This window comes from Amyelois transitella, chromosome 12 (genome assembly GCF_032362555.1).
Source record: "Amyelois transitella isolate CPQ chromosome 12, ilAmyTran1.1, whole genome shotgun sequence".
NCBI lineage: Eukaryota > Metazoa > Arthropoda > Insecta > Lepidoptera > Pyralidae > Amyelois > Amyelois transitella.
In genome coordinates this window covers 10,053,208-10,077,949 of record NC_083515.1, presented here as the reverse complement: position 1 = coordinate 10,077,949, position 24,742 = coordinate 10,053,208, and the positions used below count along the sequence as shown (strand labels likewise).

General features: G+C 36.1%; 2 protein-coding genes across 2 annotated transcripts in view; both read left to right on the top strand.

The window, feature by feature from the left end:
• Positions 1-14,087: 14,087 nt before the first annotated feature.
• Positions 14,088-23,091, top strand: LOC132902330 (probable endochitinase). Its single transcript, XM_060946920.1, has 3 exons — positions 14,088-14,181; positions 18,730-18,932; positions 22,837-23,091. The coding sequence occupies exons 1-3, from the start codon at positions 14,088-14,090 to the stop codon at positions 23,089-23,091; spliced, it is 552 nt and encodes a 183-aa protein (XP_060802903.1).
• The window catches only part of LOC106141819 (chitotriosidase-1), a 42,878-nt gene continuing 32,243 nt past the window's right edge, over positions 14,108-24,742 (top strand). The window contains exons 1-3 of the mRNA XM_013343458.2: positions 14,108-14,181; positions 18,730-18,932; positions 22,837-23,074. The gene's annotated coding sequence lies outside the window, so the exon portion shown is untranslated. The remainder of the gene's footprint in view (positions 14,182-18,729; positions 18,933-22,836; positions 23,075-24,742) is intronic.

Sequence of the window (24,742 nt, the reverse complement as noted above, 5' to 3'; positions counted from 1 at the left end):
GAGTATATTAATTTTCAAACTGCTACTTTATTTATTTTTCTTTTCCAATTTTAATTTTTATTTCAATTCATGCAATTGTAACTGACCGATGACTGTATTTGAAAGATAATGAAAAAAAAAATATGTTAGGGATAAAAATCTATATACCTAATGACCAACAGAATAATCAGAAATTCAGAATTTACGTTTGTCTGTATGTTTGTACGCGCATCTCGTGAACTGCTCCGATCTGAATGAGGTTCATAGATGTGTTTGTCTTGGTTGAACTTGAAACTGGTATACATGTACTCTGTAAGACCCAATGGTTGACTGGTAGATAATGCTTCTAGCATTAAGTCCGCCAATTATGCTATATATTTGTATTTTGTGCAATGAAGTTTAAAAAACATAACATAACATATAATCACGTCTATATCCCTTGCGGGGCAGACAGAGCCAACAGTCTTGAACAGACTGAATAGCCACGTTCAGCTGTTTGGCTTAATGATAGAATTGAGATTCAAATAGTGCTGGCAACCTGTCACTATTTATGTATCTATGTACTCTTTACGAGATTGTTAACTCTGTCGACCCCGTAAGAGATAAAAACGAGATTGATAGTAGATATATGTACCTATATCTAGATGAGTACTAAGAAAGAATATCGCAGAAATTCCCACCTAGCTGGAATTTTCGTTCCACGCGAGAGTAACCGCCAGCGCACTGTGTTTTTCACAATATACCAATGACCTACTTACCTACCTGGAAGAGATCCCCTCATGGGATAAGTCCGCCATTGAAAGTGATTTGATTCTTTTATAACTATGTACTATTTTCTTGTTAGATACTGTGTAAATTTCTATGCAATAAAGATATTACAAACAAACAAACCTATTTAGGTAGATACATGTACATGCCGTGTGGTTCCCGGCACCAATACAAAAAAGAATAGGATCACTCCATCTTTTTCCCATGGATGTCGTAATAGGCGCCTAAGGGATAGGTTTACAACTTGGGATTCTTTTTTAGGCGATGGGCTAGCAACCTGTCACTATTTGAATCACAATTCTATCAAATAGTTGAACGTGGCCATTCAGTATTTTCAAGACTGTTGGCACTGTCTACCCCACAAAGGATATAGACGTGACCATATGTAGGTACATGTAAGTAACATAGCGTGTAAACATTACACTCCATTTCTGGTCGGAGTGTAACAAATCATTCTTTACACAATTCCGTTCACAAAAACCGTACTCGTTCATATAATTCATGTATGCCTTTGTTTTGTTTTTTTTCAGCTTATTGTTTCGTACTTAGAAAGTCCAGCATAAATCATAAAGAGAAATCTGAGACTAAACAAGGCTTTAGGCTATACAGAACGAGTAAGTATTATATTAGGTAAAGAGCGTGGATTTCATTTTGGAAACCGCTTTGTTTATACATATATAATTGCAGCAAAAAAAAATTAAACATACATATAATAACGTCTCTATCCCTTGCGGGGTAGACAGAGCGAACATGCTTTAGAAGATTCAAAGGACACGTGCAAGGCTTAATGATGGGATTGAACTTAAAATAGTGACGGGTTGCTAGCCCATCGCCTAGAAGAATAATCACTATAATATTATAGTTTGTTAGTCAATCCCTTAGTCGCCTTTTGCGTCTTCCATAGGATAGAGATGGAGTGATCCAATCCTAAGGTGCCGGAAACCACACGGCATAATAGTACTACGGCACAAAAAATATTGAAACTATTCTTATCTCAAACTGTAAGAATTACTTACCTATGCAACACAGGGTTTTGGCAAGTGGTAAATTGTAATCTCTGCCTACCCCTTCGGGAAAATGCGCGGAATTTATACTTGTATGTATATTTTACTATACAAGACAATTTGTTTGTCTTTTTAAAATAAATTAACGCAAAGGTAGATTAAACTTTGGCGTAAGATGAGACTTTGCAAATACTAAAGAAGCATTGGGAATAAATAGTTATTACTTTAAATTTGAAAACATTAAATAACATTATAAAAAAAGTATTCTCAAATTCGTTTTTTGTTTCAAATCCAGGCGTGAACGGTCGGTATTCGTTCCCATGTATCCTGTAACAGGTTTCCTTCATCTGCTGATTTAAAAAAAAAAAATTAATATTTGGAAGCGTTAACGTTATCATTATAAAAAAATATTCTCAAATTCGTTTTTTGTTTCAAATCCAGGCGTGAACGGTCGGTATTTGTTCCCGTATGTATCCTGTAACAGGTTTCCTTTATCTGCGGATCTCTAGAAATAATAGTAATTAATATTTGAAAACATTATAAAAAAAGTATTCTCAAATTCGTTTTTCGTTTCAAATTTAGGCGTGAACGGTCGGTATTTGTTCCCGTATGTATCCTGTAACAGGTTTCCTTTATCTCTGGGTCTCTGTGACCCACTGAGCAATCCAGTTCGAAGGAACCTTATATTGAAGCAATGGTCTCGTGTTTTGTATAATCAAATTAGAGTTCTTTATTTTTTGTTACAGCCGTGTGGTTACCGGCACAAATAGAAAACAAGTATAAGACCATTCCATCTGTTTCCCATGGATATCGTATAAGGCGACTAAGGGATAGCCTTTTAAACTTGGGATTCTTCTTAGGCGATGGGCTAGCAACCTGTCACTATTTCAATCTCAATTCTGTCATCAAGCCAAACAGCCGACTGTGGCCTATCAGTCTTTTCAAGATAGTTGGCTCTGTCTACCCCGCGAGGGATAAAGACGTGAATATATTATGTATAAATGTATTTTTTGTTTGTAAATTCAAAACGCAACTATCAAAATTATTTAACAAAAATAATTCTGAAACTTAAATTAAGACAAATTATAAACAGGATTTCTAAAACAGAAATGATTTTGCTGTTGGACTAAGCCCTCCCCATAAATGGGGGGATTTTACTGGGCAAGTGGGTTCGTGACCGCGCAGTGCCTATTAATTCTGAACTATGTTGTCATATAAGCGTAGGAGGCGCTGCTGCCCACCTCACGCTTAATCCCTTAATCGCCTCTTACGATACCCACGGAAAAATATGGTGTGGTGCTATTCTACTCTGCCCGAACCACACGGCCAACCCATCTTGGATTATATTTAAATTACTCACCCAGTTTTCTGAATGAGCGAGATTCCGCACGATCTCTAACCTCATCTCAAAACTATTGGTTAGACTTCAAAATAGTGACGTGAAATGTACGTGAATTACATTATTTAGATGTATAACTGATACCTACTTAATATCCTACTAATATTAAAAATACGAATGTTTGTGAGCATGTCAGTATGTATGTTTGTTAATCTTTCACGCAAAAAATACTGACCGATTACGATGTAATTTGGTATGTAGGTAGCTGAAGACCCAGAATAACATAGGCTACTTTTTATCCCGGAGTTCCCGCGGGAATGATAGGGTTTCCATGCGGACGAAGTCGCGGGCGGCCTCTAGTAGATAAATAAAAATAATAATGTATAATATAAGTAATAATAAGGTAAAACAAAAAACAATACACATAATAAGGTACAAAACTTCTTCTACACATGCGCTTTGGAAGCGGTAGTAGTTATAATTAGATTTAAATTATGTGACGTCAATAAGTGATACCTTGTATCCAATTTTGAAAATAAATCTATTCTATTCTATTCTATTCTAAAAGCATTAGTACAAAATTGGTGCAATTAAAATTTCAGCATCCGTTGCTGGTCAAAGCACCGGTTGAAACGCTAAATCCATTAGGCACCCATACATACTTTATAAATGAACTGCGCTAATTTCGAGTTGCCCACAACCCGCAGTGGCTCTGCAATGCCTTTTGGCCTAACGTGTCGTTTGATAGGGATGGGGCGTGTCGATGAAATAAATTTATCGATAGACTGAATATTTAAATTCATAATATCATCATCTTGCTACACCTTGCTACCTTATATACAGATATATAAGGTAGCAAGGTGTAGCAAGAGCCCGCGTAAAACGAAAAACCCCTTTCGTTCCTGAGGGAATTGCGGCAAATCTACTTAACCACATAAATAACTACATGCCAAATTTCTAGATTCAGTGGTTTGGGTAATAACCATAAACATCGTCACTAGTCCTTTTGTTTTATAAGAAAATTTATTTATTTAGTTAGATCTATGACATTTTCAAGTGTATTTTTCAATAAATTTAATGTTAGAAAAAAACATTTAACTAAATAAAAAAATTTTATTTATCACATTGAAATCTAATAAAATAAAACGCTTATATGTATCTACAACATATCCAGCTAAAAAAGGCCTTCGAGTAAATCCTAATATCCACAGTATCGATATAAATTTATCGACAAACACCAACCACTACACACGACATTTCCGAGCCCGGGTGCATCGCAACAAAAAATGCTCGGCATTGCAAATTTATTTGGCCAGCGGGCTAATGTTTTTGCAATTTGACTGCATTCGGACGGACACTAATGAAATTCGACCGAGGTGCATTTTATTCTCCCTCCACGTTATTAGTAAAGAGAATTTTGGAGCTCTCGCATTGGACAGTGAATTTTTTATGTCAAGAAATGTGCTTTAATTCAGTGCCGGTTTTTGTGTTTCGTCTCTCATAAAGGATTCTTTTCGACAATGCTTTTACGGAGATTTAAATAATTTTATGCCTTTTCAGATGTTACTTCAGTTCAGAGTAGTATTTTAGTAAACGGGAAAGAGATGGAGTGGTCCTATTCTTTTTTGTACTGGTGCCGGGAACCACACGGCACATAGGTGTATAATAATCAGCAATTGTGTCAATCCATGACTTGCATTACACGTTATGAAGACGGATCATTCATTACACATATTGAAAGCAAGGACTTATAATTACAATAGCATTGGTGTTAGATCAACTAGTTTTTATGAAACTTTATATAAGTAGATCAAGTCTATTATTGTTCTTACACATACAAAGTTCCGTCTGTGGATTTGCTCGTGTAAATCATAGCCTGTGCGTTAATCACTTACATCTAGATCACTAAGTTTTGTGTAAATGAGTTACAAAACAAAAATGTATTTTTCTGCAAAAATTTCGGGTAGTGGGCTAGCATCTTGTGACTATTTAAATCTCAATTCTATACATACATACATATGGTCACGTCTATATCCCTTGTGAGGTAGACAGAGACAACAGTCTTGAAAAGACTGATAAGCCACGCTCAATTCTATCATTAAGCCAAAATAGCTGAACGTGGTCTATCAGTCTTTTCAAGACTGTTGGTTCTGTCTACCCCATAAGAATTTTAGTTTATATATATCCCTTGCGAGGTGGACAGAGCTAACAGTCTCGAAAAGACACCGTTCACCTGTACGGCTCCATGTTGGAATTGAGATTCAAATAGTGAAAAGTTGCTTGTCCATCGCCTACAAGAGGAATCCAAGTTTTTTTGCCTTTCCCTTAGTCGCCTTTAATCCATGGGAAGCTATGAAGTGGTCCTATTCTGAAGTGCAGGTTACCACACTACCAGAACTGCGTGTATGCTAACTGATAAAATGATAAAATAATATGCCTTCTTGAACTTGTTGTTGAAAATATATGGTATGTAGTACATATACGAAGTAGTTCAGAAATCTTGTGACCTTACTTCTTAACATAGAGTAAAATCATTAAACAGAGCAATCGCTAGAAGTTATTATTTAAGTGATACTTATTTTTGTTTAGAAAGTTATTGTAAATTATTATATACTTCTGCCACCGTGGCATGTCACGCGCGACGCCATTTTAATCGCGCGAAAAATTAACACAATAAAAAGTGCAACAACTAAAGTTTTTGCGCGGTAAAATTTGAGTTGCTCTTGCCAATGGTACGGGAGCAGGTCCCGAAGCATAGTGGGATAGGGATATCCAACTTTAAACATGCATAGATGAGATAGATAGATAAAACTCTTTATTGTACCATAAGATTAAGACATACAAAACAGCACAAAATAGATAGAGATGGTACAAAGGCGGAATCGCTAATGCAATCTCTTCCAATCAACCTTTAATGAGAGAGTTTAATACTCTATAATCCAACTTAAACAAACAAGTTTCCCTTCTAACATACTGTGAACTTTAATTTCAATGCACAGGAAGGAACTTAAACTTCCTACTTTGCTCATAACATTGTATTAAGTGTAGAAAGTTCAATTAAAATCAATAAGTGCCGTGTGGTTCCCGGCACCAATATAAAAAAGAATAGGAACACTCCATCTCGTTGCCATGGATGTCGTAAAAGGCGACTAAGGGATAAGCTTATAAACTTGGGATTCTTCTTTTAGACGATGGGCTAGCAACCTGTCACTATTTGAATCTGAATTCTATCATCGAGCCAAAAAGCTGAACGTGACCTGTCAGTCCTTTCAAGACTGTTAGCTCTGTCTACCCCGCCTGGGATATAGACGCGACTATATGTATGTATGTTTGTAAAGATCAATAAAACAAACAGGTTCGTATACCCACTATGTATTTTAGTTACATAAGTATCAATTCACATCAAACGCGTCAATAAACTCGTGGTAATTTGACAGTTTGTTAGTTGTTACCGCCCACCAGTATTTATTATTATGAATAACTTTGAAATTTAAGTGTTTTTCGGCATTGGTTTCTCTTTATTTACTATTTTCAAATGTCAAGTATAAATGAATAGTGATGTTACTTTATAGTAACTTATTTCTAGTTATGGAACAAACGGAGCTTTGTTATTAATTACTTTACTGATAATGGACAGAATTTGACGTGCAATATCATTATTTTAATTATTTTTAAAAGTGTTTTTTTTTTTATAATTTTGTAATTCATAGTATTAAATATATTTATATACTTAGCGTAAAAAGTTCTTATCATTCCAGGTATATTGTATACTATCTGTGTTTTAAATTTCATTAAAATTATGTAATGCAGTGTACACTTTGCGTGAAAGAGTAACAAACGCATATACTTACAATATTTACATTAAATTATTTTATTTATATATAAATTTATGCCAAGAAAAAAATACAACTAGAATTTAAATTAAGGGGAAACTTTGTACAACACTACTTATTCCTAAGAAAAGATTTTTCAGTAGGCCAATGACAAGAAAACAAAGAATGGCATATTATTATTTGGATAGATAAAAAAATAACTTATAAATAATCGTAATAACAGTTTTCTAACTTAGTCTTAACTAAAGTCCCGCACTATTGCATGCATACTCTGAATACCACACTATACTCTGTACATTTTCCTTTCATTCGACCTTGCGCCGGACACTGGTCTTGTCGCAAAATAATGTGAGCACAGATATATAAGTTGCATTCAAATTCAAATTTTTTATTCATTTTAATAGGACATTTCTATATCATTTAATAAATGTCACATCTTTTGGTTTCACATTGGTCGACGTCAAATAAATAACTTAAAACTAAAATTTACTGCCGCATCCAAAGCGTCAGTGCGAAGAAGCTGTAACCAACTGCAATTCAGCATTTTTTTCAATAACATCAATTTATGCGACTAATATGACCTATTGAAATAAAACAAGAAATTAAGCGCATGATAAAATTTGGTGAAGGATTTTCTCCCTCATAAATACGAGTATTTCTTATAAAGCCACCTACTTAAATTAAGTCACATTCAACAAGATATCAAGTAGCTACTAAGTTATACATGAAATTTATTCTAATTTTTTTTAATACCGGCGTTAAATGACTAATGACAATGCCAAAAAATATAGAAAAGATAATTTTTTTACTTCATCTTTAGCTATTTAAAGCTTAACATCAATAAATAAACTTACACATAACATAGTATAAATTTTGTTGAAATGTGTGTTTTACTCTTAAACATTATCTTCTGTATGGATTTTGACTAAATTTGGTACACAGGTAGAATATTGGTACACAGTTTAAATAAAACCTGGAATAAGATAATACCTTAAGTACCTTTTGTAGTGATTAGCTTACCATCTGACTCTTTGGCTATCAGATACACACGCTTACAAATAATCACGTCTTTATCCCTTGCGGGGTAGACAGAGATTGAAAGCGCAAGAGCAGAGTCTTGAAAAGACTGATAGGCAACATTGAGCTATTTGGCTAAATTATAGAATTGAGATTCAAATAGTGACAGGTTGCTAGCCGGTCGCCTAAAAGAAGAATCCCAAGTTTATAAGCCTATCCCATAATCGCCTTTTACGACATCCATGGGAACGAGATGGAGTGGTCTTTTTCTTTTTTTTTATTGGTGCCGGGAACCACACGGCACTGTACTTTCTATCATGAACTGCCGTCCAAATTCCATCATGGTGGCATGTGTGCTAGAAACGACATAATAACTCCATCTCTTTCACTCTTATATACAGGGTGACATTTAAAACAACTGCATCCTTTTAAACATAGACTATACCCATGCTTCTGAGCCGTTTGAGCCTATTTTTATTTAAATTAAACGTCATCATTTTCACATTTAAAAAACCCTCAAAAACTACGTCACACGCTTTATTAGAGACCAATACTACAAAAAGAAATTAAAACTTAACATGTAAATAAATGTCTGAAACATAAATTATTTTTCTAGTATCAAGATCAAGTAAAGACAGAGTTGTCGAGATCGCTCAGCTGAATGAATTGTGTCGTTGACCTCTGAAACTTACGCGTCGCTTTTCCGCCGGCCGGGGTGATATTATGTATTTAGGATCGTGGATTTTGATACTTTTATTTTTTTTCGTACTTTCTGAAATATGAACCGATATTTTTCTTTTAACGTTTTTAAATATCCTTTATATGAGTACACTTAAGAGTTAAATTTATGCAGATGAATTAAAAGTCACCCTGTATATGCACACACACTTTCATTTCGAAATTTTACACAGCTGGTAAAACCAGCTGTGTAAAATTTCGCACAAAATGTGATTGAAAGCGGTGAAATTTCTGTACACTCGATGTTTTATTCACTATACATACTGCTACTGTTAACCTTATGTACTTTGACTGGGAATGAAATAATGACGGCCAGGAATGTTTTGAAGTATACTGTTTTCATTTCTCACTATAAGCTTATTTCAAAATCCAGGTTAAAAATGTAATTATAGGGGATTAAAAAGTACATCTACTTTGAAAAAAAAATTATAAAAAAAATCGAAAGTTGATTGATTTATTTAGCGGATTCATGTAAAAATCTGACTTGCCTAATCATGGTTTCAGAGAAGCCCCGCAAGAGATATAGACGTGACCATATGTATGTAAATGTATGTAACTATTATATATATATAATAGTTACATACATACATATACATATATATAATAGTTACATAGGTACATTTACATACATATCACGTGGTCACGTGGTCACGTCTATATTTCTTGCGGGGCAGATAGAGTCTTGCGGGGAAGACTGAATGCCACGTTCAGCTATTTGGCTTAATGATAGAATTGAGATTCAAATAGCGACAGGTTGCTAGCCCATCGCCTAAAAAAGAATCCCATGTTTGTAAGCCTATCCCTTAGTCGCCTTTTACGACATCCCTGGGAAAGAGATGGAGTGGTCCCATTCTTTGTTGTATTGATGCCGGGAACCACACGCCACTACAAAAGTTATGTAGATTATTTAAACAAATTCACACTGTCCATTCTATTATACGTCCCTGGCCGATTCTAAGGGTACCTACGTTTAACGGTCGACCGACTCACTCACGCCTCGCGTTCACTGGAATCTTATTGATTTTTAACCGACTGCACAAAAAGAGGTTTGAAATTTTGAGCCTGAACTGTTCTCCGACGGTTAGCGGCGATATATTTTGTTTACATACATACATATGTTCACGTCTTTATCCCTTGCGGGGTAGACATACATACATACATATGATCACGTCTATATCCCTTGCGGGGTAGACAGAGCCAACAATCTTGAAAAGACTGATAGGCCACGTTCAGCTATTTGGCTTAATGATAGAATTAAGATTCAAATAGTGACAGGTTGCTGGCCCATCGCCTAAAAAAGAATCCCAAGTTTGTAAGCCTATCCCTTAGTGGCCTTTTACGACATCCGTGGGAAAAAGATGGAGTGGTCCTATTCTTTTTTGCATTGGTGCCGGGAACCACACGGCACTGCTGGGGTTTTCGGGCGTTTAAATCAAATATACACCTATTTACTAAGGTTAGATGGAAGAGATTGCTTAGCGATAAGTCCGCTTTTGCTCAACATATTCATAATGTATGTTTCTACTACATATGTATTTTTTATGAGCAATAAAGATAATTTGTATTGTATTGTATACGTACATAAAATCATGCCTTTATCTCTTACATGGTAGGCAGAGTCAACAGTCTTGAAAAAGCTGTAAATCCACTCAAATGGGCACAGCTTGCTAGCCTTTCGCTGAAAAGAACCGTGGTTCTCAGAACTATAAAATTGAACTACGGTTTTTTTTCGGTGGATAAAGTAAGAGATAACTAAAGGAATAAGTATTAGTGAGATAACCATCAAATTTTCATCAAATTTTATTCGTTTACTGCAAAATATTTTTACCATAATCCAAAGTAATCCTCTAAACGGAGAGAATAATTAAAAAATGTACTCACAGGCATAAACTCCAAAACAATGGCTTCCGTTTTGGTTGTCCGTCACAGAGCAGGTAAAGCTACAGAGTCAAAATTGGATGCCCATTCTTTAGTGTCTTATTATTTAGTGGCGGGAACCGCACGGCACTTGGATTTACTTCAAAGTCTACATTGTATATAAATATCCGTAAAGATATTTTATATTTATCAATTATACACACATACATATTGCCACGTATATTTTCCTTGCGGGGTAGTCAGAGCCAACAGTCTTGAAAAGACTGATATGCCACGTTCAGCTGTATGGCTTTATAATGGAATTGAGATTCAAATAGTGAAAGATTGCTAGCCCATCGCCTGAAAAAAGAACGTTCATACATATAATCACGTCTATATCCCTTGCGGGGTAGACAGAGCCTACAGTCTTGTAAAAACTGATAGGCCACGTTCAGCTATTTGGCTTTAAGATAGGATTGAGATTCAAATAGTGACAGGTTGCTAGCCCATCGCCTAAAAGAAGAATCCCAAGTTTATAAGCCTACCCCTTACAATGTACAAAATTCACAAAACATACGGGCACATATTTATTAAAATACATTGAAACTTTTCAAATTCAAATCTTTCATTCATAATTATGGGACACTTTAATATCACTTAATATAACATATCTTTTTGTTTCACAACATTAATTGACGCTTCCAATGTGTCAGTGCAGAAGAAGCGGTAACAAACTGCACTGCAGCATTTTCTTTCTCTTCATCTGTTTAAAACGAACCTCGTTTTGTTGAAAAATTAAAAGAATAAAATGTATTGTTTTGTGTAGTCTGTGACACCTGAGGTCCCGGGCTCAAATCCCGGCCAGGGCATGATGAGAAACGCAACATTCTTTGATTGGTCTGGATTTTGGATGTTTATCTATATAAGTATTTATTATAAAATATAGTATCGTTGAGTTATAGTATCTCATAAAACAAGTTTCGAACTCACTTCGAGGCTAACTCAATCTGTGTAATCTGTCACATATAGAAAAAAAATTGTCGATAGAAATATAACGATTACGAAGCTTTGACATACATACATACATACATACATAAAATCACGCCTCTTTCCCGGAGGGGTAGGCAGAGACTACCTCTTTCCACTTGCCACGATCTCTGCATACTTCATACGAAGCTTTGACTCCGTAAGATAATCTCTTGTATCGTTACCATAGTCCTATTTTTTCGCCTTTGTAATCTGTAACCTTTATAATAGTCGGGATAATAGTGATTTTAAATTAAAATTGCCCCAAGCCTCATCCATAATTTACGCTACGTGCAGTTTAAGGAATGACGCATATAAATGTTTCATACTACATTTGCCGTGTGGTTCCCGGCACCAATACAAAAAAGAACAGGACCATCCTGGATGGTCCGATCCTGGATGATCCTCCATCTCTTTCCCATGGATGTCGTAAAAGGCGACTAAGGGATAGGCTTAAAAACTTGGGTTTCTTTTTTTAGGCGATCGGCTAGCAACCTGTCACTATTTGAATCTCAATTCTATCATTAAGCCAAATAGCTGAACGTGGCCATTCAGTCTTTTCAAGACTGTCTCTTGAGGCTCTATCTATTATTGTAATGTCAGATTATGCCCTATTAGATGTAATTTTAGTTGGTTCAACTAAAATTACAATAATCTGATCACTAATGAATAAATGAAAAAAAAAAATATTCCATTCAAAAACTTTCTTTTTCACAACAGACGAATACGCAAATGTAATAAATCAATAACAGCAAAACAATAAAGATATTACAAACAAACAGACAAACAACAATGGCCGGAGATAAATGGTTTTGTTCGGTACAATGTAGCGTGACCGCGCATTTTTATAGTTTACAATATTGTGTTGTATATATACATATATATATATGTTGTAAACGTTATACCTCACTGCGTGTCTGGTTAATAATATATAAATACATATGTACGGGACAAATTACACAAATTGAGTAAGCCTCGTAGTAAGTTCGAAACTTGTGTTACGAGATATTAACTCAATGATACTATATTTTATAATGAATACTTATATAGATAAACATCTAAGACCCAGATCAATCAGAAAAAGTTCTTTTCTCATCATGCCCTGGCCGGGATTCGAACCCGGACCTCCGGGGTCACAGACGAGCGCACTACCGCTGCGCCTCAGAGGCCTTCTAAAAATTGATATTTCTAATAAAGCTTCTCTTTGCATAAATAAAGTTTAAAAAAAATTGTTGTAAACTTTATGTCAGAAGAGTTTAAATTTTACACGATCATATATACTAATATTGTACATAAGAAAGTGTGTTTCCTTATTCATCTTTCACGCTAAAACCGAATCCGCGAGCGAGAACTTTTTCCGTACAAAAATTGTGAAAATCGTCAAAAGAAGTATATATATCTATTTATAAACAAAGAATTATAAGTATTTAATAATAAACAAAAGAAGTATAGATATCTATTAATAAACAAATTTCTAGTTTAAAGCCTATTTAGCGATGTTAAAAACGCCGTATTGAGCTTACCTTTATTACCTTAAAAATTGAATAGTTTTTTTATCGAGGTTTCAAAAATTATTAATATCTCCAGTGAGCGTCTACCCTAACTCGCGGGCTGGCGTTTCGTTAGCTTAGCCTAATTGGGTGAATTGTGAATTATTAACAGTTTTGTACGAAATTTATACATTCACCTGGATTATGCAGAGGTTAATCACTGTTTGGCTTTCCTATTATGCATCAGCATAGTAACTAATTTATTTATGGACCGGCTTTTGCGTGATCGCTATATCCTCTTTTGGCAATAGGAAGAAATTATAAGTTTAAAAATAACGATTTGTTTTTATGTGAAAATTTGTCGTAAAAGGCGACTGAGTGATAGGCTTATATATGTACTTGGGATTGCATGGGCTAGCAACCTGTCACTATTTGAATCTCAATTCTATCATCAATCCAAAAAAGCTGAACGTATCAGTCTTTATAAGACTGTTGGCTCTGTGTACCCCGCAAGGGATACAGACGATTACATGTATGAGAGTTTGCCAAACAGACAAATTAATCTGTAAACCATGGAAAATTCAACACGACAAATGGAATATTGAGAACTTCGGGTTAAGATACTCGTATGGATGGATGAATTAACTTTCGCGTATATCAAATGATTTTCAATTAGAGTCACAGACGTTTTTGCAACTGTCCTCGATCAGAATCCGAGTCATATCGATGAATTATTCATAAAGTATTGTGTCAAAGTGAAAGTAATAACATACCTCGGCTCCATCCGCGTGCTAAATTATAATATTTAAGTACTATTCATTGCAGAATATCAACAACTTTTGTATTTTATGTCATTCATGACTACTTGACTGTGCCGTGTGGATCCTGGCACCAATATAAAAAAGAATAGGACCACTCCATCTTTTTGCCATGGATGTCATAAGCATCGACTAAAGGATAGAATGGTCCTATTCTTTTTTGTATTGGTGCCGGGAACCACACGGCACAAAAAATCTTATAATAATAATAAAACAAAATGTATTTGTTGCAGTTGCCACCAAGACTTCTTCGGTGGACTTTCGTGGTTCTATTCATAGCGGCTGTGATAGCGCCTACATCGACTTCTACTGGTAAGTTAAAATTTCAGAAGTAATCCATTACTAATCTATACTAATATTATAAAGCTGAAGAGTTTGTTTGTTTGTTTGAACGCGCTAATCTCAGGAAGTACTGGTTCGAGTTGAAAAATTATTTGTGTGTTTAATAGACAATTTATGGAGAAAGGCTTTAGGATATATAACATCACGCTGCAACTTTTAGGAGCGAAGAAGTGATGGAAAAATGTGAAAAAAAAAACGGAGAAAATTATTCATCCTTGAGGGCTTCAATGTTGCCCAAAATAACTATTCCACATGGACGAACTCGCAGGCACAGCTAGTGCATGAATAGAATAGAATAGATTTGTTTTCAAAGTTGGATACAATGTATCACTTATTGCCGTCACCTCATAGAATACATACATATAATCACGTCTATATCCCTTGCGGGATAGACAGAGCCGACAGTCTTGAGAAGACTGATAAGCCACGTTCAGCTTTTTGGGTGTAAGATAGAAATGAGATTCAAATAGTAGCAGGTTGCTAGCCCATCGCCTAAAAGAAGACTCCCAAGTTTATAAGCCTTAGTCGCCTTTTACGACATCTATAGAAAAGAGATGGAGTGGTCCTTTTCTTTTTTTGTATTGGTGCCGGGAACCACACGGCAATAAAATTGAATAGATTTATTTTCAAAGTCGGATACAATGTACCCATCACTTATTGGCGTCACATCACTTTAAGAGATAAATACGTAACTACATATACATATATGAGTATGCAATACGTACAGTAGGTACCTACATACTATATCTAAGGTGCTTTGACCAATCTGATGCCCAATAAACGTTAACCCAAAAATGTTTCCAAACAAACGCTTTTAAATAAATCAACATGTAAATTGTGTACATTCGTGAAAGCCATAAATCTTGTGGAAAGAATAACGGGGATAAGAATTTTATATTCTAATATTGTAATTACGAATTGTGCCGTGTGGTTCCCGGCACCAATACAAAAAAGAATAGGACCACTCCATCTCTTTCCTATAGATGTCGTAAAAGGCGACTAAGGGATAGGCTTACAAACTTGGGATTCTTTTTTAGGCGATGGGCTAGCAACCTGTCACTATTTGAACCTCAATTCTATCATTAAGCCAAATAGCTGAACGTGGCCATTCAGTCTTTTCAAGACTGTTGGCTCTGTCTACCCCGCAAGGGATATAGACGTGATCATATGTATGTTTGTATGTATGGGTATGTAAAATTACGAAAGTATATTTGTTTGTTCGCTCTGCATTATCCCGTGTGGTTCCCGGCACATAAGATTACGACTTCTCCGTATCTCTCATGGATGTCGTAAAAGGCGACTTAAGGAAAGGCTGATAAACTTGGCGATGTAGGCGATGGACACACAACCTACCACTATTTGAATCTCAGTTCCGTCATTAAGCCATATAGCTGCACGTGATGAAGACACTGTTGGCTCTGTCTACCCTGTAAGGGATAAAACACGATAATATTTATTTATTTTAAACTTTATTGCACGAAGAAAAATAACGAAAGGCCGATTTAATGCCCTTTGGCATTCTCAACCAATCTACTAGCTGACCAAACAGAAAATCTTTAAGTTGGTGGTGCGATAAAGTGTACATGCATACTGCAAAATTTTTATACATTACAAAAAAAAATGCATAATACAAGATACAAAAAATACACACACACAAAATAAATTATAAATACATAAAATATCAAATTAGGATGATCCATTATTGATCTGCCGAAGGGAGAACCCATAATATTTATTTATGTATGTTTTAATCAAAAAATAATCTTATCCATATAAGTCTTTCTTCGTTGACACCCGTCTCGTTTATTTGATCCAAATAAATTGTTGGATTATCAGCAATACATCTGCCATGCAGACAGATGGAGAGGATAACGCCAAAACTGTACATAGACATTTTTTAAAGTAATTTCCTTTTAAACATACATACATACATATAATCACATCTATATCCCTTGCGGGGTAGACAGAGCCAACAGTTTGGAAAGACTGATAGGCCACGTTCAGCTGTTTGACTTTAAAATACAATTGAGATTCGAATAGTGACAGGTTGTTTGTCCATCGCTTAAAGAAAGGATTCCAAGTTTATAAGCGTATATTTTAGTGGCCTTTTACGACATCTATGATATAGAGATGCAATGGTCCTATTCTCTCATTGGTGCCGGGAACCACACGGCACTCTATCTAAGTATATGCGCATATCTCTGCAAGTTGATGTCGGATTTTGTGCCTGTTTGAAATGTTGGTCTCTGAGGTATCTAGGTTCATATCTATAAATGTTACCCGTACGAAGTCAGGGCCGTTCGCTAGTAGTAAAGTACAAAGTGCTTATATCAACAGTTCTTTTGAATCGAAAGCAATATTGTTCACAATACAGAAATTCCCATTAATAATACTTTTCTTTGACTGAAAGTTGATTGAAAAAATAACCGTACAACTGACTGAAATATACCTTAAACGAAGGTGAGAAGGTAGATTATTGTATACAGAATTGTTTTGGTCATCAAGTATAATATGTCCCATAGTAACATTTGAGATTGAGTGTACGAGAATTTATTGCTCGGAACAGATTGAAAGCGACGTCAAAAATGGCGATGTAATCAGTATTTTGGAATTGAAAAGTGAAACTAGATTAGAGCCGTGTGGTTTACGGCACCATAAAAAAAAGAATAGGACCTCTCCATCTCTTTCCCATGGATGTCGTAAAAGGTGACTAAGGTATAGGCTTATAAACTTGGGATTCTTCTGATAGGCGATGGGGCAATCTGTCACTATGTAAATCTCAATTCTTTCATCAAGCCAAACAGCTGAGCGTGACCTTATCAGTCTTTTCCAGACTGTTGGCTCTGTCTACCCAGCAAAGGATATAGACGTGATTATATGTATGTATGTATGTAACTCGATTTTTTAAGAGTCAATCTCTTCGATCGTTCAGGAAAATAAATTGGGATTTTTTATCAAACGATTGAATTTACGAGTAAATTTTGATAATGTATGAAAAGAGTAACGAATTTTTGGTATTATAAAAGATCTGTAGCGGGAGCGATGCTTCGGCTCGACCGCCACCAAAGGGAAGATCTTCCGCCAGGCTAGGTGTTATGCCTGGGGAACCGCGCGGCAGACGATGTTGAGTCGGAGGTTGAATATATTGCTCCAATCCGTGAAATCTTTGCTTGCGCGATTTAAGTTTTTCGCTGTTTATGACTGATAGCGTCGCGTGATTTTATTGTTTATTATTGTGACTTGTGGCGTATAAATTTCGTCAGAGTATCTAGTGTACAGGCTGACTTTAACAACCTCACAATAAAATATAATTAACTTCAAAATTCATAACATACCTACATAAAGTTACAACGTACTGAAACGCGACAATACAATTTTCTTCAAATTTACAATGCGAAGTTTCAATTGAAATTTTCGAATTCACGAATTTGAAAGCAGGTGAAGTTTCACACGTTAACAATACACGCACCTCTCCATAGAATTCGGAATGATTTAAGGCCATAGAAATGGTATGCGCCATTTGATATGGTATTTTTCCCATGATTGTGGTAAAAGGCGGCTAAAGGTTATGCTTATTTTGAGATTCCTGTTATAGGCGGTGAGCTAGTAACCTGTCAATATTTGAATCCCAATTCTATTATTAAGCCTTACAGTTGAACATGGCTTTTGAGTCTTTACAAGACTGTTGGATTTGTCTATCCCGCCATGAAAATCGATATTGCCTACAAGAAGAATCCCGTTTATTAGTCTTTCTCTTAGTTGCTTTTTACTACGCCATTTCCAGGAAAGATAAGGAGTGGTCTTAGTCTAAAAAATCGGGAACCACATGGCACTTCTATCGTAACATGTTCTTCCTATGTCTATACCTACAGGTGCAATAATAAAATATAAATAGGAGGCGAACAATTGAAGCGAGCCGATTCAAAACGATAGGGATGAATTTAGGTGTGACGTAGAAGGAACGTAAGTGCCTATATGGGGGGGAGGTTTATTTTTAATGTACCTACATACATCCATATAGTCACGTGTATAACCCTCGTGGAGCAGACAGAGTCAACAGCCTTGAAAAGACTGAATGGCCACATTCGGCTGTTAAGCTTAATGATAGAATTTATATATTTGTGAAGTTGACGTTGTTGAAGAAAATGCTGCAGTGCAGTTTGTTACCGCTTCTTCTGCACTGACGCCTTGGAACCGGCAGTAAACTTACTTTTTAAGTAATTTATTTGACGTCAACCAATGTTGTGAAACTAAAAGTTTTGTCAATTATTAAGCGATATGAAATATCCTTTAATAGTAAATAAAAATTTTGAATTTTGAATTTTTGAAGCCAGCCTTTTCAGCCCATCGCCTTAAAGAAGAATCCCAAGTTTATAAGCCTATCGGTTAGTCGCCATTTACGACATCCATGGAAAAGAGATGGAGTGGCCCTATTCTTTTTTGCCGGGAACCACACGGCACGGAATCCGTTACAGATATCTATCAACCGTTGATTAATTTCAAATTCTTCTTTTCCAGCCGTAAGAAGAAGATTACGCAAGCCAACCAAAGTTTCCACATCGGTCACGACCAGCGTGTCCAGATCCACCGACCAGGTGATCTCGGCAAGTGTGAACAGGCCTAAGATACGTGGTCGGCCCAGCATAGCCAGTCGGAAGTCCTCTGCTGCTATCGACAACTCAGTCGGGACGGATGATCATAAAGACAAGGATGGGTATAAGGTAAGATACATTTTTAATTCTACATTGAATTAGGTATTTATCTTCGGATATAAGGTAGGTACGTGCCGTGTGGTTCCCGGCACCAATACAAAAAAGAATAGGACCACTCCATCTCTTTCCCATGGATGTCGTAAAAGGCAACTAAGGGGTAGGTTTACAAACTTGGGATTCTTTTTTAGGCGATGGGCTAGCAACCTTTCACTAGTTGAATCTCAATTCTATCGTAAGCCAAATAGCTGAACGTGGCCATTCAGTCTTTTCTAGACTGTTGGCTCTATCTACCTCGCAAGGATATAGACGTGACCGTATGTATGTATGTATAAGGTACGAAACATTTTTAATTCTACATTGAATTCGGCATTTATCTTCGAGTATAAGGTACGGTACATTTTTAATTCTACATTGAATTAGGCATTTATCTTCCGTCTCACCTGATGGTAAGTGACGATGAAGACGAAGATCCATCCATTTATATAGTCACGTCTGTATGCCTTGCGGGGTAGACAGAGCCAGCAGTCTTGAAAGTCTGACAGGCCACGTTCAGCTGTTTGGTCTAATGATAGAATTGAGATTCAAATAGTGGCAGGTTGCTAGCCCATCGCCTAAATAAGAATCCCAAATTTATAAGTCTATCCCTTAGTCGCTTTTTGCGACATCCATGGGAAAGAGGTGGAGTGGTCCTATTATTTTTTTATTGGTGCCGGGAAGGACACAGCACTATGTAGATATATAATATTTGACAGAGTTTTGTTTTTCAAATAAATACCTAATTTAAGCTTTTTTTCATGTCATTTACCGTACACAAGTTAGACGCATGTAGCACATTTTTCCAGCAAAACTAGTAACATTTCCTCTAGCCATTTAGAAAGGCAGTATTTTCCTTTGACACGACAGGAAAAGGCGGCGGGCCTAGCATTGAACCTTGCGGAGCCCGTAAAACGACATACTCTGTACATTGGACAACCAACCTTGAATCCTTTTAGATAAGGTCGAAGATACGGTTTTCGATGGTCAACATACTAGTAAGGCCCAATGCGGATATGAATAAGCTTTTCAAACCAGTCCAAAGTGAGTTGTCAGCCTTCGAAATGGACATTTGCATGATACTTGCACGTTATTGGCTCTTATCATTGGCAAGAATAAAGCCATTTCTGCTGGTGTTAAATTTTGTAAAAAACTACGTTTTTATGGTATATTATAACTGAATGTCTAATCTATCTAATATTTTAATATATCAAACATTTTAGGCGATGGGCTAGCAACCTATCACTATTTGAATTTCAATTCTATCATGAAGCCAAAAAGCTGAAGTATTTTCAAGACTGTTGGCTCTGTCTACCCCGTAAGGGCTCACGCCCTATAAGTACCTATGTATATTAGATTGTCGTGTTACGTTTAGTTCATAATGTCTTCTCTGCATTATTTTTGATATCATAATAAAAGCGTTAAACAGTATTGGTTGAAGTTGGTCTGGAAATAAAGTCATTCATTCATATAATCACGTCTATTTCCCTAGCGGAGTAGTCAGAGCCAGCAGTCTTAAAAAACTGAAAGGCCACGTTGAACTATTAGGTTTAATGATAGAATTGAGATTCGAATAGTGACAGATTGCTAGCCCATCGTCTAAAAGCAGAATCCCAAAATCCTATCTCTTAGTCGCCTTTGCCGACATCCATGGGAAAGAGATACTATAAAAATATATAGAGAAGAGTACTAACTTAACGTTACTATATTTTTAAAACATATATACTAATAGATAAACATCCAAGACCCAGGCCAATTAGAAAAAGTTCGTTTATCATACCCTCACCGGGATTCGAACCTGGGAACTCCGGTGTCACAGACGAGCGGACTACCGCTTCGCCACAGAGGTCGTCTAATTATTTTTCATCTAATACTAACGATTCAGAAATTCAATGTTTACTCAAAATGCCCATTTTTGTTGGTCTCTTTATCTTGGCCGTATAATTATTTTTCATCTAATACTCGAACTAGTAACGATTCAGAAACTCAATGTTTACTCAAAATGCCCATTTTTGTTTGTCTCTTTATCTTCGTGGTACGCACGTGTTTCAACGCGGTATATTGGATTCGGTATGATATTCCGTTTCCCAAGGGCCAACGGATTTTCCTTATAACAGCCTGTTTATTGAAACGCTACTCGTGTTTTGAAATAAATAACCGATATTGGATTCAATATTATTTGTACCCAGTGGAATCATCTGGTAAATCTATAAACGTGCATACATGCAGTGTCGTGTGGTTCCCGGCAGTGCCGTGTGGTTCCCGGCACCATTACGAAAAGAATAGGACCACTCCATCTCTTTCTCATGGATGTCGTAAAAGGCGACTAAGGGATAGGGTTATAAACTTGGGATTCCTCTTTTAGGCGATGGGCAAGCAACCTGTCACTATTTGAATCTCATTTCTATCATTAAGCCAGGCAGCTGAGCGTGGCTTTTCAATCTTTTGGTGACTGTTGGCTCTGTCTGCCTCGCAGGGGATATAGACGTGATTATATCTTATATCTACATATATATCACGTCTTTACACCTTGCGGGGTAGACAAAGCCAACAGTCTTAAAAGACTAAAAGTCCACGTTCAGCTGTAAGGCTTTGTATTGGAATTGAAATCAAATAGTGACAGGTTGCTAGCGTATCATCGCCTACAAGAAAAATCCCAAGTTTACTAGTGTATCCCTTAGTTGCCTTATACATCTCTCGGAAAGACATAATATTTCGTCCTTATTCCTTTCGGGGTAGACAGGGCCAATAGTCTTGGCAAAAGACTCGAAGGCACTGGTAAACCATACTGTCAATTTTATTTAAATTTGACAAAGTATTTCTGCTAACTTTATTTATCTTGCTCTGCGCCAACGCCAATATCCTGTTTGGTTTCCTTCCACCCAAAGGTTGACTGGAAGAGATTGCATTAGCGATAAGTCCGCCTTTGTACCATCTCTGTCTGTTTTGTGCTGTTTTGTATGTTTTATTCTTATGGTGCAACAAAGATTTTTATCTATCTATCAATCAGGCGTGTTATGAAAAAAAATTACCTTTTTAAATTTTATCTCAAGTATAGAAATGTATTAATGTTGTACAAATCTTTTGTTTTGTACCATAATGCATTGCGTTGTTGAGAATTTGCAGCTGGTCGGTTGAATATTTCAAGTTTCTAAACGCGACCCAAATAGATCAGATGACAATATGGCTGACTGGTATAGAAGTGTTTGCAATTTTGCATTCGAAAGCAAATTATGTTAAGAATTGAATATTAAAAAAAAGTCAGTTTAAGGCCTATCAGTCTTTTCAAGACTGTTGGCTCTGTCTACCCCACAAGGGATATAGACGTGACCATATGTATGTATGTATTAAATATTAAAAAACTATTCTACCGAAGCGTAAACTAATGTTAAACTTTTCTATATGTGTTGACATTTTGTAAAGTACAATAGGCGGACTAATATAATGTACCAGCTGTGCCCGCGACTTCGTCCGCGTGGAATAGTAGTATTTTGGGCATCATTGAAGCCCTCAACATGACCATGACCAATCCGTCAGGTACATATATACATATAATCACGTCTATATCCCTTGCGGGGCAGACAGAGCCAACAGTCTTGAAAAGACTGACACGTTCAGCTGTTTGGCTTTATGATATAATTGAGATTCAAATAGTGACAAGTTGCTAGCCCACCGCCTAAAAAAAGAAACCCAAGTTTATAAGCCCATCCCTTAGTCGCCTTTTACGACATCCATGTGAACGAGATGTTGTGATCCTATTCTTTTTTGTATTGGTGCCGGGAACCACACGGCATTTTTGTAATATTTCTTACATTTTATGACTTGGTAATCATATGTATGTATGTATGTAAAAAATCTAACCAAAACTGTTACTCCTCAGATCGTGTGCTACTACACCAACTGGTCCCAATACCGGACTAAGCTTGGCAAGTTCTTACCTGAAGATATACAACCAGACCTTTGCACCCACATCATCTTCGCCTTCGGTTGGCTGAAGAAGGGGAAGCTCAGCTCTTTCGAGTCCAACGATGAGACCAAAGACGGAAAGACTGGTCTTTACGACAGAATCAACAGCTTGAAGAAAGCCAATCCCAAATTGAAGACTCTGTTGGCTATTGGTAATTTCTTTTTTTAATGATTATACATTAACATCAACGGCCGCTGTCTGTGACATTGGAAGTCCCGGATTCGAATCCCGGCTAGGGCATGATGAGACGAGAACTTTTTCTGATTGGCCTGGGTATTGGATGTTTATCTATGTAAGTATTTGTTATAAAATATAGTATCGTTATGCTAGTATCTCGTAACACAAGTCTCGAATTTACTTCGAGGATAACTCGATCTGTGTAATTGGTCCCTTATTCATATGTCCCTTATTGCCCCTTATAATATAATACATAGATATTTCAAATTTAAAATCTTAGTTTAAAATGAGATCTTACTTCTCGTTTTAGTTTATAATGAAAAGATGTTTTTTTTATAAAAACTTTAAGTTGGTGGTGCGATAAAATGCAGATGCATACTGCAAAACATATAAAGAACAAACAAAATACATAAATACACACAAGAAACATAAAATATATACAAAATATAATGTATGCTCAAAGTAGTACTAACCTTTTGCTAGAACGTCTCCGATGTCATCAAGGTACCTACGTTCGTCTAGGTCTTCCCACTCCAACAGTCCCATTCACACTCCCTTTGTATATTTGCTTAGTCAACCTGCTACTAAGTACTCTTTACTAAACAAATCAAATGGAAAAGAAAAGACGGAAAACGGCAATATACGTTCAAGGAGGCATAGTACATTCAGGTCGGCTTCGTAATTAAGCGTTTCGTAGTAATTGAATCCTAACAATTAATTCAATCTAGTCAGTCAGTCAACTGTGATCCCAGCTATACTTCCTCGCGTTATTCAATCAAAAGACCCCGTAAATCGATATACGATACGTAACGGACTGAACGTTAGTGATGTTATTGTAAATTTTAAAAATATATCGATTGTCGATGAGCTCCAAAGTTGAGTTAAAAATAAATTTATAATTTTTTCCGGATTGATGATTCTTTTTTAGAAGATATACCAGTATGGTTGACATTGTTGTTATTTCATAAAAAAAAATCAGCCAGTACAATGATAATTATTAATATTTTTGAAAATAAAAAAGTAGATTTTAACATACATAGATACATATGATCACGTCTGTATCCCTTACGGGGTAGATAGAGCCAACAGTCTTGAAAAGACTGATAGGCCACGTTTAGCTGTTTGACTTAATGATAGAATTGAGATTCAAATAGTGACGGGTTGCTAGCCCATCGCCTAAAAGAAGAATCCCAAGTTTATAAGCATATCCTTTAGTCGCCTTTTACGACATCCATGGGAACTAGATGGAGTGGTCCTATTCTTTTTTTATTGGTGCCGGGAACCACACGGCACGTAGACTTTAATATGTCCACATTTTTAAATATTCTTTCTAGTTATATTTTTACGTACAGTACTTCCTTCTCTTATCACCTCCATCTTACGCAGTTACAAACAGTGTTTACAGTAATTAAAATGGTAATACACACATATACTCACCGCTCATTATATTAATGGCAGGGCTTTAAAAAAGTAATAAAAATAATACAAATATGTTACGTACATTAATGAACCGCCAACTTTCTAATAAAAAAAAAACACGTTTGAGTCATTTATGTTTGTAACAGTCATAATTATCTCATTAATGTCTTATGTGACTTCTATACGCCAACATGAATTGCAATCGATCAAATTTATTTCGTGA

Bases quoted from the DNA above. Each gene is read 5' to 3' on its own strand.
- LOC132902330 (XM_060946920.1), top strand. From the start codon at position 14,088: ATGTATTTGTTGCAGTTGCCACCAAGACTTCTTCGGTGGACTTTCGTG. The intron at 14,182-18,729 runs GTAAGTTAAAAT...CTTCTTTTCCAG, and splicing joins GCCTACATCGACTTCTACTG to CCGTAAGAAGAAGATTACGC. The intron at 18,933-22,836 runs GTAAGATACATT...GTTACTCCTCAG, and splicing joins AAGACAAGGATGGGTATAAG to ATCGTGTGCTACTACACCAA.